The sequence below is a fragment of the Bombyx mandarina genome, chromosome 09 (genome assembly GCF_030267445.1).
Source record: "Bombyx mandarina strain Sakado chromosome 09, ASM3026744v2".
Classification (NCBI taxonomy): Eukaryota; Metazoa; Arthropoda; class Insecta; order Lepidoptera; family Bombycidae; genus Bombyx; species Bombyx mandarina.
The window spans coordinates 14,136,787-14,150,324 of NC_143216.1; the positions used below are offsets into that span (position 1 = coordinate 14,136,787).

The following is a 13,538-nucleotide window of genomic DNA, read 5'->3' on the forward strand; positions in this document are numbered from 1 at the left end:
TTGCAAGTGGCGGTAGTTATTTGCTGGAAGACGAAGACGCGCTGCTTTGGATGAGTTTTGGACTACGGCCTACACAAAGGACAACTGGAGGCCAAGCGCACATCGGTATCAAAGTATTATTGGCTTTCATCGAATATCATACGCAATCCGGTGGGGTCAATCATTCCTTCATTCCATCACCTCCTGTTCTCTTTGTGTGATACTGTGTCTAAACTGATTTCAGTACGATTGCCGCATAGAAGTTTCGAGTTTTCACAGTTTACCGTCAATCACGAAGCTGGTGACGTTGCTAGCACCAGTGTCGTGGTTTTAGACTGCCTGACTAATAACTGTAAGTACATCTCTTTTCATTTACCACCAATATGCCAGCTGATTCCGTTAAATCTCGTGATAAATCCCCCAACCTGCTCAGTGCAGAAAGTAATGATCTAGTTCGCGCCCTTGTTAAAAAACGTGGCATAATTAAATGCAGACTGACTAAATTTACAAACCATGTAACATCGCTGGAGAATAGTGACGAACGTGTCTTTAATAATGAAATTCGTATAGATTTAAAGTTGAGAATTCAAGGTGCCGCTACTTTGTTTTCCGAATTTAACGACATTCAAACAAAGATTGAAGAAAATGTTTCTGAAAGTGAATTAGCGGGTCAGTGTGATCAACGAGAACTCTTTGAGAACAGCTATTATAGCGCATTAGCTCACGCAGAATCTATGCTAAATAATGATGAGGTCATGAGCTGTTCCAAGTCTTGTCACAATTCTAATCGCGAAGCACCAGTAAAACTACCCACTATTTCCATGCCTACTTTCGACGGTGCCTATGAGCACTGGCTTGAGTTCAGAGATACATTTACGTCGCTTGTTCATAATTGTCAAGATATTTCCAGTATTCAAAAATTTCACTACTTAAAATCTTGTCTAAAGGGTAATGCAGAACTAGTGATTCATTCCATCGAATTTTCTTCTGATAATTATGAGGTTGCATGGGAGTTGATATTAAATAGGTATAACAATTGTAGGCTGTTAGTGCACAACCACGTAAAGGCTTTGTTTACTCTTCCCACACTAGCCAAAGAATCTCCTATTTTAATTAGAAATTTAATCGACACTATTTCAAAGAATTTACGCGCACTAAAAATACTTGGTGAACCCACAGACAGTTGGGATACACTGATCAATTATATTATCGTGTCAAAATTGGATAGGATCACTGAACGCGAATGGGAGACCCACAAGTGCACTTTATTCTCGAACGAAAATAATTCTAAAAATACGATAAAGTTGGATGAATTAATTCGGTTTCTCAAACATCGCGCGGACATGTTGGAAACATTGAAGCTTTCACATAGTAAAGATACGACAGCAACAATCATTGAAACCAAAAAACAACATAAATATAACTATACAACACACTGCAATGTTTCCAGCAGCCCGAATAAGTCGTACGATCGTCAATTACGCGGTAAAGCACTGTGTGTTAAATGCAACGCGAATCATCCACTTTATTCTTGCAATAAGTTTATAGAAAGCGATTTAGAATCAAAGTTAAAACTTATACGGGTACATAATTTATGTAAGAATTGTTTACGTTCGGGACACACACTAAATAACTGCAGATTTGGGCCGTGTAGAAAATGCGACAAAAAACATAACTCGCTAATTCATAATGATAACTCTGCTAGTGATATATCGTTCCATGCTACAACGAGTACTGAAGGAGATAAAATAACCGATGATATGCGAGCGCCTCGTGTGCCCGCGCCCGCGATCCCCGCTGCCTGCACTGACTCGCTTCGTACCCAGGTAAACAAATCACACATGCAAACACAATGCAATGAATCTGCAAGTGTGCAGTCTATTTTATTATCCACGGCTGTTGTCGAAGTAGCCGATGTACATGGTACCTATCATAAAGCGCGAGCACTACTCGACAGCGGAAGCCAACGGTGCTTTATTTCAAAATCATTATGCCAATTATTAAATACGCGATTAATACAGTCCACAAACGAAGTACGCGGCGTAGGTGATACGGTCTTACATTCTACTCAAGCTTGTAATATCGTTGTTAAGTCTTGCATCGATAATACGTTCACTACGCGCATTCATTGTTACGTGCTATCGAAAATCACAGCCTCTGTGCCCATTGTATGTCAATTAGGCGCGCAGTTCTGTATTCCAGACAACATACGGTTGGCCGATCCTGATTTTTTAGGTTCTAAACCCATTGACATTTTAATAGGCGCAGACCTGTTTTGGGATATATTAGGAGAAGGAAAGATTCGACTACCTAATGGTCCGTATTTACAAAATACCAGCTTAGGTTGGATTATTTCTGGACCAATTAACAATAGTTACACGCGAAAAAATACGCAAATACATTGCAATTTAACTAACGCCTTAGAGACGCAACTTCGATTGTTCTGGGAGATCGAGGAATTACCTAAGATCAGAGACGCGCAGACTGAGGAAGAACGTGCATGCGAGGAACACTTCATTCGCACTACTACACGCAACAGCGAAGGGAGGTTTTGTGTACGTATTCCGCTCAATCAGTCACCTGAAGTCTTGGGTGATTCGTATACGCAGGCAGAGCGTCGGTTTTTAGCGTTAGAAAAACGACTGCAGCGCTCACCTGAGTATAAACGTTTATATTCCAATTTTATGCAGGAATATCAGAGTTTGGGTCACATGACGCGGGTAGATTCCTATGAATCCCCGTGTTATTTTATGCCACATCACGGTGTGTTCCGTGAGCTCAGCACCACCACCAAGCTGCGAGTGGTGTTTGATGCTAGCGCACCATCCAGCTCCGGTAAGTCACTTAATGACTTGCAGTTGGTCGGTCCTCCTATACAGGGCGATCTTGTTTCAATTCTTCTCCGTTTTAGACAGCACAAGTACGTTGCATGCGCCGACGTGGAGAAGATGTACAGGCAATGTTTAGTAGACGAGGACCAACGCAGTTTGCAAATGATTTTGTGGCGTGACGAACCGTCGAAACCATTAAGGACATTTAAATTAAATACGGTGACATACGGAACCTCCTCCGCGCCTTTCTTAAGCGTTAGATGTTTAAAGCAATTAGCGGTCGAATCTTCTGACCCTGACGTCACGCGAGTCATACAAGAAGATTTTTATGTCGATGATTATATAACCGGGCTGGACAATAAAGATAAATTAATACAATTATGTGATAAAACACAAAAGACACTTCAGGGTGGCTGTTTTCCACTGCGGAAGTGGATATTTAATTTTGCGCGCAATGATAACAGCCAATCACCCAATCAGTCAAAACTATTAACCCCAGTTGAAAATAATACACCTTCTAGAATCTTGGGCTTAGAATGGCGTAATCTAAGTGACGAATTTTATTTTAATAATATGCAAATTAATGTTAGTATGGAACCCATCACAAAACGGTCTATTTTATCTAACGTTTCTCAAATTTTCGACCCTCTAGGCTTACTAAGTCCCGTTATAATTGTTGCGAAGGTGCTTTTACAACAATTGTGGCTACTTAAAATGGGCTGGGACGACACAGTTCCCGATCATATAGCGCGAGTATGGAACCGGTTTGTTAATTCACTACAAGCGCTCGACACAATCCGTATACCTCGCCACGTTATAGGTGTGCAACGTATGTATATTGAACTGCATGTTTTTAGTGACGCGTCTCAGACAGCGTATGGCGCGTGCATTTATATTCGCACAGTTAGTATTGACTCGACTGTATCGGTGAGATTATTAATTTCAAAAACAAAGGTCGCGCCGCTGAAAACATTAAGTATACCGCGTCTCGAACTTTGTGGAGCTTTATTGGGGGCTAGATTATATGACAAGGTGCGTAATTCATTGAATTGGAAGTTTAATAACGTTGTTTTCTGGACGGATTCGAGTATAGTGTTAGGCTGGTTACACATGCCGCCTTATCGACTCAAGGTGTTTGTACAAAATAGGACTGCGGAAATTCATGAATTAACGCAAAACTTCCCTTGGCGTCACGTAAACGGCGAAAACAATCCTGCTGATCTTGCATCACGCGGTGTTAGCTTAGAAGATCTTTCTTCTTCTGTCTCATGGTGGGAGGGACCGGAATTTCTTAAAACTCATACCTTTTCTATAGAGAATCACAAAGATGCCGATTCATTCAAACATAGTGAGCTACCTGAAGTCAAATCAGTCGTTACAACTGCTGAAGTTTGCAATTCCTGTGAATCATCAGTGTTCCCCTTTCACAGATTTTCACAATTCAAACGTATGCGTCGCACGATGGCATTTGTATTAAGGTTCATACATAATAGTCGTTTTAAATATAACAAGCGCACATGTCATCTCAGTGTGGATGAATTAGATTATGCTGAAAAAACATTAGTACGATTATCTCAAATGGAATATTATCCGTCTGAATATGCACTGTTGTCTGGTAGCGGCCTGGTTAAGAGTAAAGGTCATTTGTCAAAATTAAATTTATTTTTAGACGATCAGAAAATAATGCGCGTAGGTGGTCGTTTAGTTAATTCTGATGAATTTACCTATGACAAAAAATATCCGATTTTGATTTCGAGCAAACACTATTTTGCTCTTCTACTATTTCGGCATGAGCATATTCAGCTTCTTCACGCGGCTCCGCAAGCGTTACTCTTTCATGTTCGCGAAACCTGGTGGCCTATAGGGGGTAGGAATTTAGCTCGCCAAGTAGTACACGGCTGTGTTACGTGTACGCGTATTAGAGGTACGACCCTTACCCCAATGATGGGCAACCTACCCAAAGAACGAATTACTCCTAGTTTACCGTTTGTTCGATGTGGAGTAGATTATGCTGGCCCAATACTCATACTGAACCGCAAAGGTAGGGGCGCAAAACCTGTAAAGGGTTATATTTGTTTATTTATTTGTTTCGTGACACGCGCAATTCACTTGGAGTTGGTAAGTGACCTCTCGAGTGAAGCTTACTTATTAACTTTAAAACGGTTTATCTCACGACGCGGTAAGCCTTCAGAAATATTTTCTGATAACGGTCGCAATTTTGTAGGTCTTATGAATGACTTCACCAACTTCTTACGCAGATGTAGTGGAGAGATTTTAGAATATGCCACTAGTCAAAGAATAAAATTTCGTTTTATTCCACCTTATTCCCCGCATTTTGGTGGTTTATGGGAAGCAGGTGTAAAATCATGCAAGCATCATCTTACTCGCATTGTAGGAAACGCGCACCTGACATTCGAAGAGTATAGCACAGTATTAGCGCAAATAGAAGCTGTTTTAAACTCTCGACCTTTGTCCCCTCTTTCCTCTGATCCACAGGATTTTTCACCGCTTACTCCAAGCCATTTCCTGATTGGTCGACCACTTACTGCTCCAGTCTGCGATGACGTACGCGATGTACCAATTAACCGCCTACAGCGATACCAGAGGTTGGAACTACTTCGTCAACAGTTTTGGAATCGGTGGACTAAAGAATATATTTCTGAGCTGCAGGTGCGAGCGAAGTGGACCGTGAATAAAGATGAGTTGAAGCCCAATTCGTTAGTGGTGATAAAGGACAACAATCTTCCTCCGCTGAAGTGGCGCTTGGGACGTGTGGTTCGCACAATACCAGGTTCAGACGGCATTTCCCGAGTGGCTGACATACGAACGGCAGCGGGTGTGATGAGACGCCCCTTTTCGAAAATTTGTCCTCTCTTTCAAGATGTGGATGAAACGCAAGAACATTGAAAGCCACTGCTTCCAAGGCCGGGGGCATGTTCGAGATCGTACTCGTATTACTGATGGACGAGTAGAGGACGATGATATGCAAATTTTCAATAACGCGATTGGTCGTCCATATTGTTCCCCTTACCCACCAATCCTCGATTCGTGTAACACACCATTTTTAGTCATGTAAAAAAGTTCGAACAATAAACACCTTACTGGAGGAAAAATACGCCACAGACAAAACAGTTTTATTTCTCAGAAACCAAATTCACCAAGCCTCTCAACCAGCAAACAAAATCGCAAGCCGCACCAGTCTGAAATAGCCATCTTTAGATATAATACAATTTGTGTTAATCTGGCACGTTAATATACATATATGCGTTACGCTGAAGTAATCTCCCGTAATCAAGCAAGATGGATAGGGCAATCGCGTGTTCCAATTAAATAAGTGATACCTTTTATGGGAACGTGACTGTTAAAAACAAAACGGAAGATTTGAAGGTTTGAGAATTCACACGACCGTTGTTTCGTTATTAATACACTACTACGCGTTTAATATACCTCAAACTGTTCTAGAGTTCCCATGGTTAGCTCATTCATAACTTCTCTTAACGATGACTCTAACGGTATACCAAGATTGGCAAAAAATACTTAAAATAATCTAAACTCGAATTCTTAGAATACAATTTTTCATCTCATTTAGACAAACATGTACCTTCTAAAGCTCATTGAGAATATTAACTCCTCAACCTGCTTAAATTCCATTCCATTAAATGCACGGTAAATTCATAAAATTCACACATATTTAATCTACAATCTAGATACATTATTTACTGAAACATCTAAACGATGAAGTACTAGATTGATACGTACTCATTTCAAATTTTAAAGTTCCTTAAATAAGTATTATATGAGGCTGGTAAAAATGTGGAAACGTAGTAACAATAGGAATATTTCATAGTATAGTTTTGTTAGTAGCAGTTATTTGTAAAATTCTTTAATCAAAGTTTGAGATCCAGCAAACAGCCTTGAAGACGACAATAAAAAAATATCAGAACCAATAAGTCTATTATTTAAATGCTGATTAATAATATTTCATATTTCACAATCGGGGTTCGTGTCTACGCTTCACGGATTACTTTAATAGAAACGCCCATTTGTTTCTCAAAGTTATAGTTATAATGCAGTATACGAGCATCATCTGTCTTTTTCAATGAACCATTATTTTGTAAATAAATGCTGGTACACAGTAGTGTGAGGTCAAAGAGTTAAATCCTGCCGTCCCATCTTCCTGTCTGTTCCTGTCCCATAGTTAGAAGGATATAATAGAGGTAGTTGTGATTGTATTTCTCAAGGAGGCGTCATTTACGTTGTGATATGTACTGACTTCAGTGACCACTTAATACGAGGTGGTCCTTGAGCTAACCTACCCGTATAGAGCAATAAAAAGAAAAGAAAAAAGTTGAAATGATCATTAGTTGATGGAAAAATCCAGAGACAAAATTTCACTTCCATATTATTTCATTCTCACCAAATAAATGTCTTCATTATATTTCAATGTAATGTTCATATTCAACAAGCTACTCGGTATGTTAATGGGACACTAATGGTGGCACGGGGCTGCTTCGGTGGTCATAATATTAAATTACGATTTCAGTTTTGTTTTGTTGACTTTAAGAGAGACATTATGTTGTACGCGTATCGGCGCTACTAAGTTTTTTAAAATTAATGTTTTGAATGTTAAGTTAAATTGGAATATCGTGATAGCGTTTGTTCCATTTCAAGGACCAAAGGTATTATTCTGTTAACCTTTTTAATTATTTTTTTGTTTTTTATCTACAGGTATGTCTGGGTATGTATGTATGGGTATGTATGCTAAATTGTATCTAACAATTACAATTACGGTACAATTTACTGGTGGTAGGACCTCTTGTGAGTCCGCGCGGGTCAGTACCACCACCCTGCCTATTTCTGCTGTGACGCAGTAATGCATTTTGGTTAGAAGCAGCCGTTGTAACTATTCTTGAGACCTTAGAACTTATATCCCAAGGTAGGTGGCGCATTTACGTTGTAGATGTCTATGGGCTCCACTAACCACTTAACACCAGGTGGGCTGTGAGCTCGTCAACCCAACTAAGGAATAAAAAAAAACATGTCTGTCTGGGTATGTATGCTAAATTGTACCTAAAAATTAAAATTACGGTACAATTTTCGCCTTTTCTTGTCAACTGACCTTTTCTTTAGTAGAAATTAGCGGGCTTTTTAGTTTATCAATAAAAAGAAATCGGGAAATAGTTAATTTTCGATCTTTTTACAGGTCTATAAGAAAACAAAGAAGACGATGTAATGCATAAAATTAATACTTGAGATGCCAATGGATGATATAAATGAGGAGAGCCGAAAACTAAGCTCAGTGGTGGAAGACGTCTATGTCCAGCAGTGGACAACTGTGGGCTGATGATGATGATGATGAATGTGGTTGAATTTCAATTATTGATCGAACACTAGTTTTAGTTGTCGCACAATTAAAGAGATTTCATAAGCAAAATTATCTATATTGATATGCAAACCATTTATTGTCGTATTATTATTTTGGCCTTATGTTTGTATTATTATAATACAACATTTTTTTCGGATACTGAAATCTTCTTCTTTTTTTTCTCCACCTTATCCCACTATGTGGGGTCGGCACAGCTAATTTTTCTCTTCCATTCTCTTCTATCAGCCATCATCTCAACACTCACTCTTCTCTCTCATATCGTTATTCACACAGTCCATCCATAACTTCATTGGTCGACCTCTTCCCCCTCTACCATCTCCTAGTCAAATGTATCTTCTCTCTACGCATCATATGTCCATACCACGCTAACCGTCCGAATTTCGGATACTGATAAAGCATTAATTAGGCATTCGTTTGAAAGGTTTATCCATGTTGTAACAATACAGTAATTAGCGCGTTTTTGTAAGAATTATCACTCGGAACGGATTAATTCTGCTTGTTTCGAATTGAACGGTGCTGCGACAGGAAAAGACGAATGACAGGATCGTCTTAAACAAATTCTCGGTCTTTTTTTTTCAAAAACAACTTATCAATATACCATAAAGCACGTATTTACCATATCCATAAAGTTCATAAACCAGTTCTAAGCCAAATATTACTGGTGAAGAAGTCGCATTAAAACAAAATTGGAAGACGATTCAATAAAAATCAGTCATACTAAATTGTATCTTATAAGAAGTGAAATAAGTTTGAAGTTTCAAAAAACATTTTTAAGCGTGAAATGAGCACAAGCCGTTACGTATGTCACCAGACGATATTGTCTAGTGGATTGACCACTTACCTTTGACCGTGGAAAATGGTTAACGAGTTTCGAAAAAAAAAATGTATTCAGTATGGCGGACGCGCGTTTATAGTTCGTTGACCTTTCTTAATTGCTTTAGTTTGACAAAACCCATTAATAAACTTTGAAAGTAGAAAGAATAGATTGATTTAAAAGAATTTATGTTTGTGTGTAAACTGATATTTATTATTTAATGAAATGTCGCTCGGAACAAAAGCGTGATGTGCAATACCAAAAAAAATATCCGTAACTAACTGAACACGACACGTTTTGCTAATAGCAATTATACTTTTAGATTTTTTTCGCAATTTATGATTTTGAAAGCAAAACAATATAACACACGTATCTATCTGTTCGTGTCACAAACGGAAAAATGTGATTACGATCGTTGCATTACACATTTACATCATACTAACCCAGTAGGAACCCAAACAGACAACATTCTAAAAATATTAAACACCTATTTAAATTAACCAATTAAATCTCACAGAATAGTGCTTTAACAACACAGTTGATGATAAGTTGTACATAATAATATTAAATTTTACTTTAACTCTGAGATCTAATGCCACCCGTCTAACTGACAATCTATCGCGACACATTGTTTGCCTTTAGTGGGACCAGTTTTCGAAAGACATTTGATCTCAACTTCAACTTACAACGTCAAATAAGATAGCTATATTTCTCTACTTAAAAACAAATAAAAGTGGCATATTTGCAATGGTATAGTAATTAGTTTTTTTCAAAGCTTTTTTTGCCTTATTGTTACTTTAGTTCTGGTTTAATTTTATCTTTTGATTCGTTCCTCTCGAATATTTATATAATCGAATATTAGGTATTATTTACTTTAAATAAATAATACAAATACATAATATACTTGAAGAGAAGAGATCGTTCTTAGCGATAAGACCGCCCTTTGTACTTTTTTTGTATTAAATGTTTTGCATTTTTATTTCTTTTGTGTACAATAAAGCACATTCTCTTTCCCTCTATAACAATAAAAATAATAACGAATACGTAATCAGCTAGTTGACGGATATTTTATTATTGTCTCATACCAAAGCTGTTGGTGAAGGCCATTAACGTAAAAAACTTAATGAAATAAATCTACTATCTACTACTGCTAGTCAATTAGTTTTTATTCGGAAAGAAGCGATTTAAATTAATTGCAACTGCGCACCATTTCGTACACTAGACGTCAAAGCACAAAGGCTCAACATTCATACTCTGATCAATGGGTCAATTTCAATAATTGAACTATAACAATTCAGAGTATCAACAGTTCACAGCTTGACTTTTAATAAAAATATTTATTCATTAGGTAAAATAATCTTCGGCTCGTATCGAAAACTATCTTACCGCTAACGAGAATCTTTTTAATGACGTAATAAGATAAAAATCACAAGGTTAGCTCATCAGGCTCAATTTTACGCTTATAAAATTAAATATGAACGCCCACGCTAGGTAGTCTCGACGTAACTAGTACCTAAAAAAGTTTTTAATAATCAGGTAGTCGTTAAAACGATAATAAAAACGCAATTAAAATATCAAGTACACACAAGACTTGTCTAGCCGTATAAATCTAAAAACAGGTGCTTATTAAATGCGATTTCAAAGTATCAGAATAGATTTGTCTTGCTTACGAAACCAAACTAATGTCAATGTTGCTTGTTGGCGTGCTGGTACATGGAATATATATAAAAAATAGAAATTGGGTCAGTAATCCAGCGCCGCCTAATTTTTTATGTAAACCGGATTTTAGGTGTTGTTGGCGAAGATTATAAAAAATTTAATTTGACGAAATGCACGACTTACTCAACTAAGCGTCTATTCTTGACTAAAGTTTACGAAATATTGTATTAGGAAATTAAATAATTTAAATACATTTTCAAACGTACTGTTAAAGAGGTAACGATAATTAAAGCACAAGAACAATAACTAACCTGCACTGCACTGTTGAGGAAACAATTGTTCTGCCCTGGAGCGTTCCAGAGACCTTTGGTCGTGTGAAAGATCCCGGAATCCCTCGAACCATCTCTGGAGTGTTGAACGCGCAGTTCACCCTCCCTCGCATAGGGGTCGTGAGCCGAGGTCGCCATAGTCGCCGCCATCACTGCATCACGTCATCATAGTACTCACTTACGAAAACCTGAGAGAGAAAAAAAAGCTTTCAGAGTTTTGAAGAATTAATAAATGATGACAGGTTACTATTAAAGTGTAGGGACCACAAATGTCCCCATAGCAACTAACAATTATATGTATGTGTTAGCGATAATTATAATGCAATGATGATACGTCAGTCTCGAGATTGTCGGGCTGTCGATAGCACGTTAGGTTGTAATCCCAATATACGTTAGTCACTTAGCTGAACACATGTCTTATTAATCCTTGCCCGATATAAAGACTCAACAAAAGTATTCGTTCGAATATTTCTCATATGGCCGTTAGAGATTTTTACTTTGCATGCAAATTAATTTAAGGGTCGTCTGGTGTGCAATAGTTATCGAAGCCATAGATATCATAGCGCAAACGCCGCTGTCAACCTTGAGACTTCAGATAATCATCACAATTGAATCTTAAGATCAGGATTGGCTCGTAGTCGAAACAGAAATGGCAAACCAGTTCGTGTTTATCAATTTCTCGTGCTATTTTTATTTTATACTGATATTACAGTTGTCTCCTTTTTATGATCTAATCGACATTTCCAAGCAAGCTTCATAGCTTCTATCCCCAACTACTACACTCACATCAATGTGCTTTAAGACATCGTGTTGGCCACGTTATCGACTTCAATAAACTCTAATCCTCGAGCGCTATTACATGTCCCTAATTAATTATGACCGAAAGAAGTCCTAAAGGATAATCAAAAGATACATTTAGTTCTTAGCATTGCTGATGCCAATGAGCGGGAGTACCACATAATACCTGATACCACGAGTATTAAAAGCGTTTATATCGACCAAAATTCGTTATGATTGATACCCGTGATTAAGCCGCGTTCTACTCGTGCCAAGAATAAGAATTGGTATTTTTTTAAATTTTGAATTAGCAAGATTAATTTTGAAAAAAGGTATCATAACGTGTCATTATCTATATCCATTAGAAAATGAAATCTTATGTAATGACTGAATCATCCCGATTTAGCTGAAATTTCATTGAAGACAATTTTAATGATTTAAATCTGCTTAAAGCGCTTGAGGTTTTGATTCCAAACTAATAATCTACAAAATCTACAATAATACATATGCCCGTATTGAGACATTGCTTAAAGCGAAATTGCTTGTTAAAAAAAACGAAAATGTACTAATATAAATCTTCACGTTAATTTCCACATTCTACCTCATTTACAAGTTAATATTTTGTTGGCATTAAAAATTGTAAATCTACTTTTCTGGATAAAGCCGTGATACCCGAAAAAACGGAAACTTCAAATTATTATTTTTAGGGTAATGTATCGTATAATTAAATCTGCAAAAGAAAATTGAATACGTTCACACAGAATACACTGATTGTGTGCCAACACGCTCCGATTTCACATTATAATTGTTACAATGGGGCTAATGAGAGAAGTTTTCATACTAATACCACAATGCCTTATTAACTTTACACTTAAAAGTTACAAGCTAGACCGCGTTCAGAATAATGTAAATGACGCCGATGACGACCGGATTTTAGATACCGTTGTATCATTTAATCTATACGAAAAGGAACCGGATAGTTCTTAGTCTCTGATGTTACAACGCAAACTTTGCAAAATTATCTGAATGCAACTTAATACTTAACTTAGACGATACACGGTAATAATGTAGCATCTGGGGCCAAAATAAGCGGAGAACTAACATACATATTATTATTATTATTATTTTTGAATTTTTCTATTCTATTTAGTAATTTAGAATTACGCGAAAATAGTGTCTAAGTCGAGCGTACATTTTTACATAATTGACAAAAACTGATTTTCAGATTTTTTGTTATTGGTTTTCAGTTGACTACTGCTGATGTCAACAACACGGAGAAGCTTATAGCATAAAAACATACAACACCGGCGATGCAAATCAAAAAAATTATTAACTACATTATTATTTCGCGATGATCACAGCGAAGCATCCACGAGTTTCACGTATAATATAAAAGTCAATGTTATTGACCTAATGATGATTTTAAAATAAGCTGCAGCAAACCTAATTAATCAACGTCTAATTTTGAAAATCATGGCTATTTCGACAATATGTCTATTTTCAGCGGCCGAACATTAGCTATAGCAAATAGGAACATAGATAACATTTGCCTCTATTTGCCTGAAGAAACTTAACTTATTAATGACATTGAATGCATCGATGTAGCTCAAGTAATTAACTAATTCCTTTCACTGTTCAACTGCCATTGTTAGTACCACGACCAATGACAATAGCTTGTTATATCCACGAAATTGTTGTTGAAATCTGGTGAGTTTTGTCTTCGCTCCGTACAATAGCTATTATGAATTGTTTCAAATTATAAA

General features: G+C 37.2%; 2 protein-coding genes across 2 annotated transcripts in view; one reads left to right on the top strand and one right to left on the bottom strand.

Moving 5' to 3' along the window:
* The window catches only part of ec (ubiquitin specific peptidase echinus), a 124,113-nt gene that overhangs the window by 97,606 nt on the left and 12,969 nt on the right, over positions 1 to 13,538 (bottom strand). The window contains exon 2 of the mRNA XM_028170261.2: positions 10,981 to 11,186. Coding sequence (XP_028026062.2) covers positions 10,981 to 11,148 — 168 coding nt within the window. The 5' untranslated portion in view covers positions 11,149 to 11,186. The remainder of the gene's footprint in view (positions 1 to 10,980; positions 11,187 to 13,538) is intronic.
* LOC149502377 (uncharacterized) lies at positions 363 to 6,107 on the top strand. The gene is made up of 2 exons (XM_089729972.1): positions 363 to 3,842; positions 5,481 to 6,107. Exons 1-2 carry the CDS (start codon positions 363 to 365, stop codon positions 5,715 to 5,717), a joined length of 3,717 nt encoding a protein of 1,238 aa, XP_089586098.1. The 3' UTR covers positions 5,718 to 6,107.

What these genes read in the sequence shown, in the direction of transcription:
- LOC149502377 (XM_089729972.1), top strand. Translation starts at nt 363, where the DNA reads ATGCCAGCTGATTCCGTTAAATCTCGTGATAAATCCCCCAACCTGCTC. An exon ending in GGGCTAGATTATATGACAAG is followed by an intron (nt 3,843 to 5,480) that starts GTGCGTAATTCA and finishes TCTGAGCTGCAG; the next exon opens with GTGCGAGCGAAGTGGACCGT.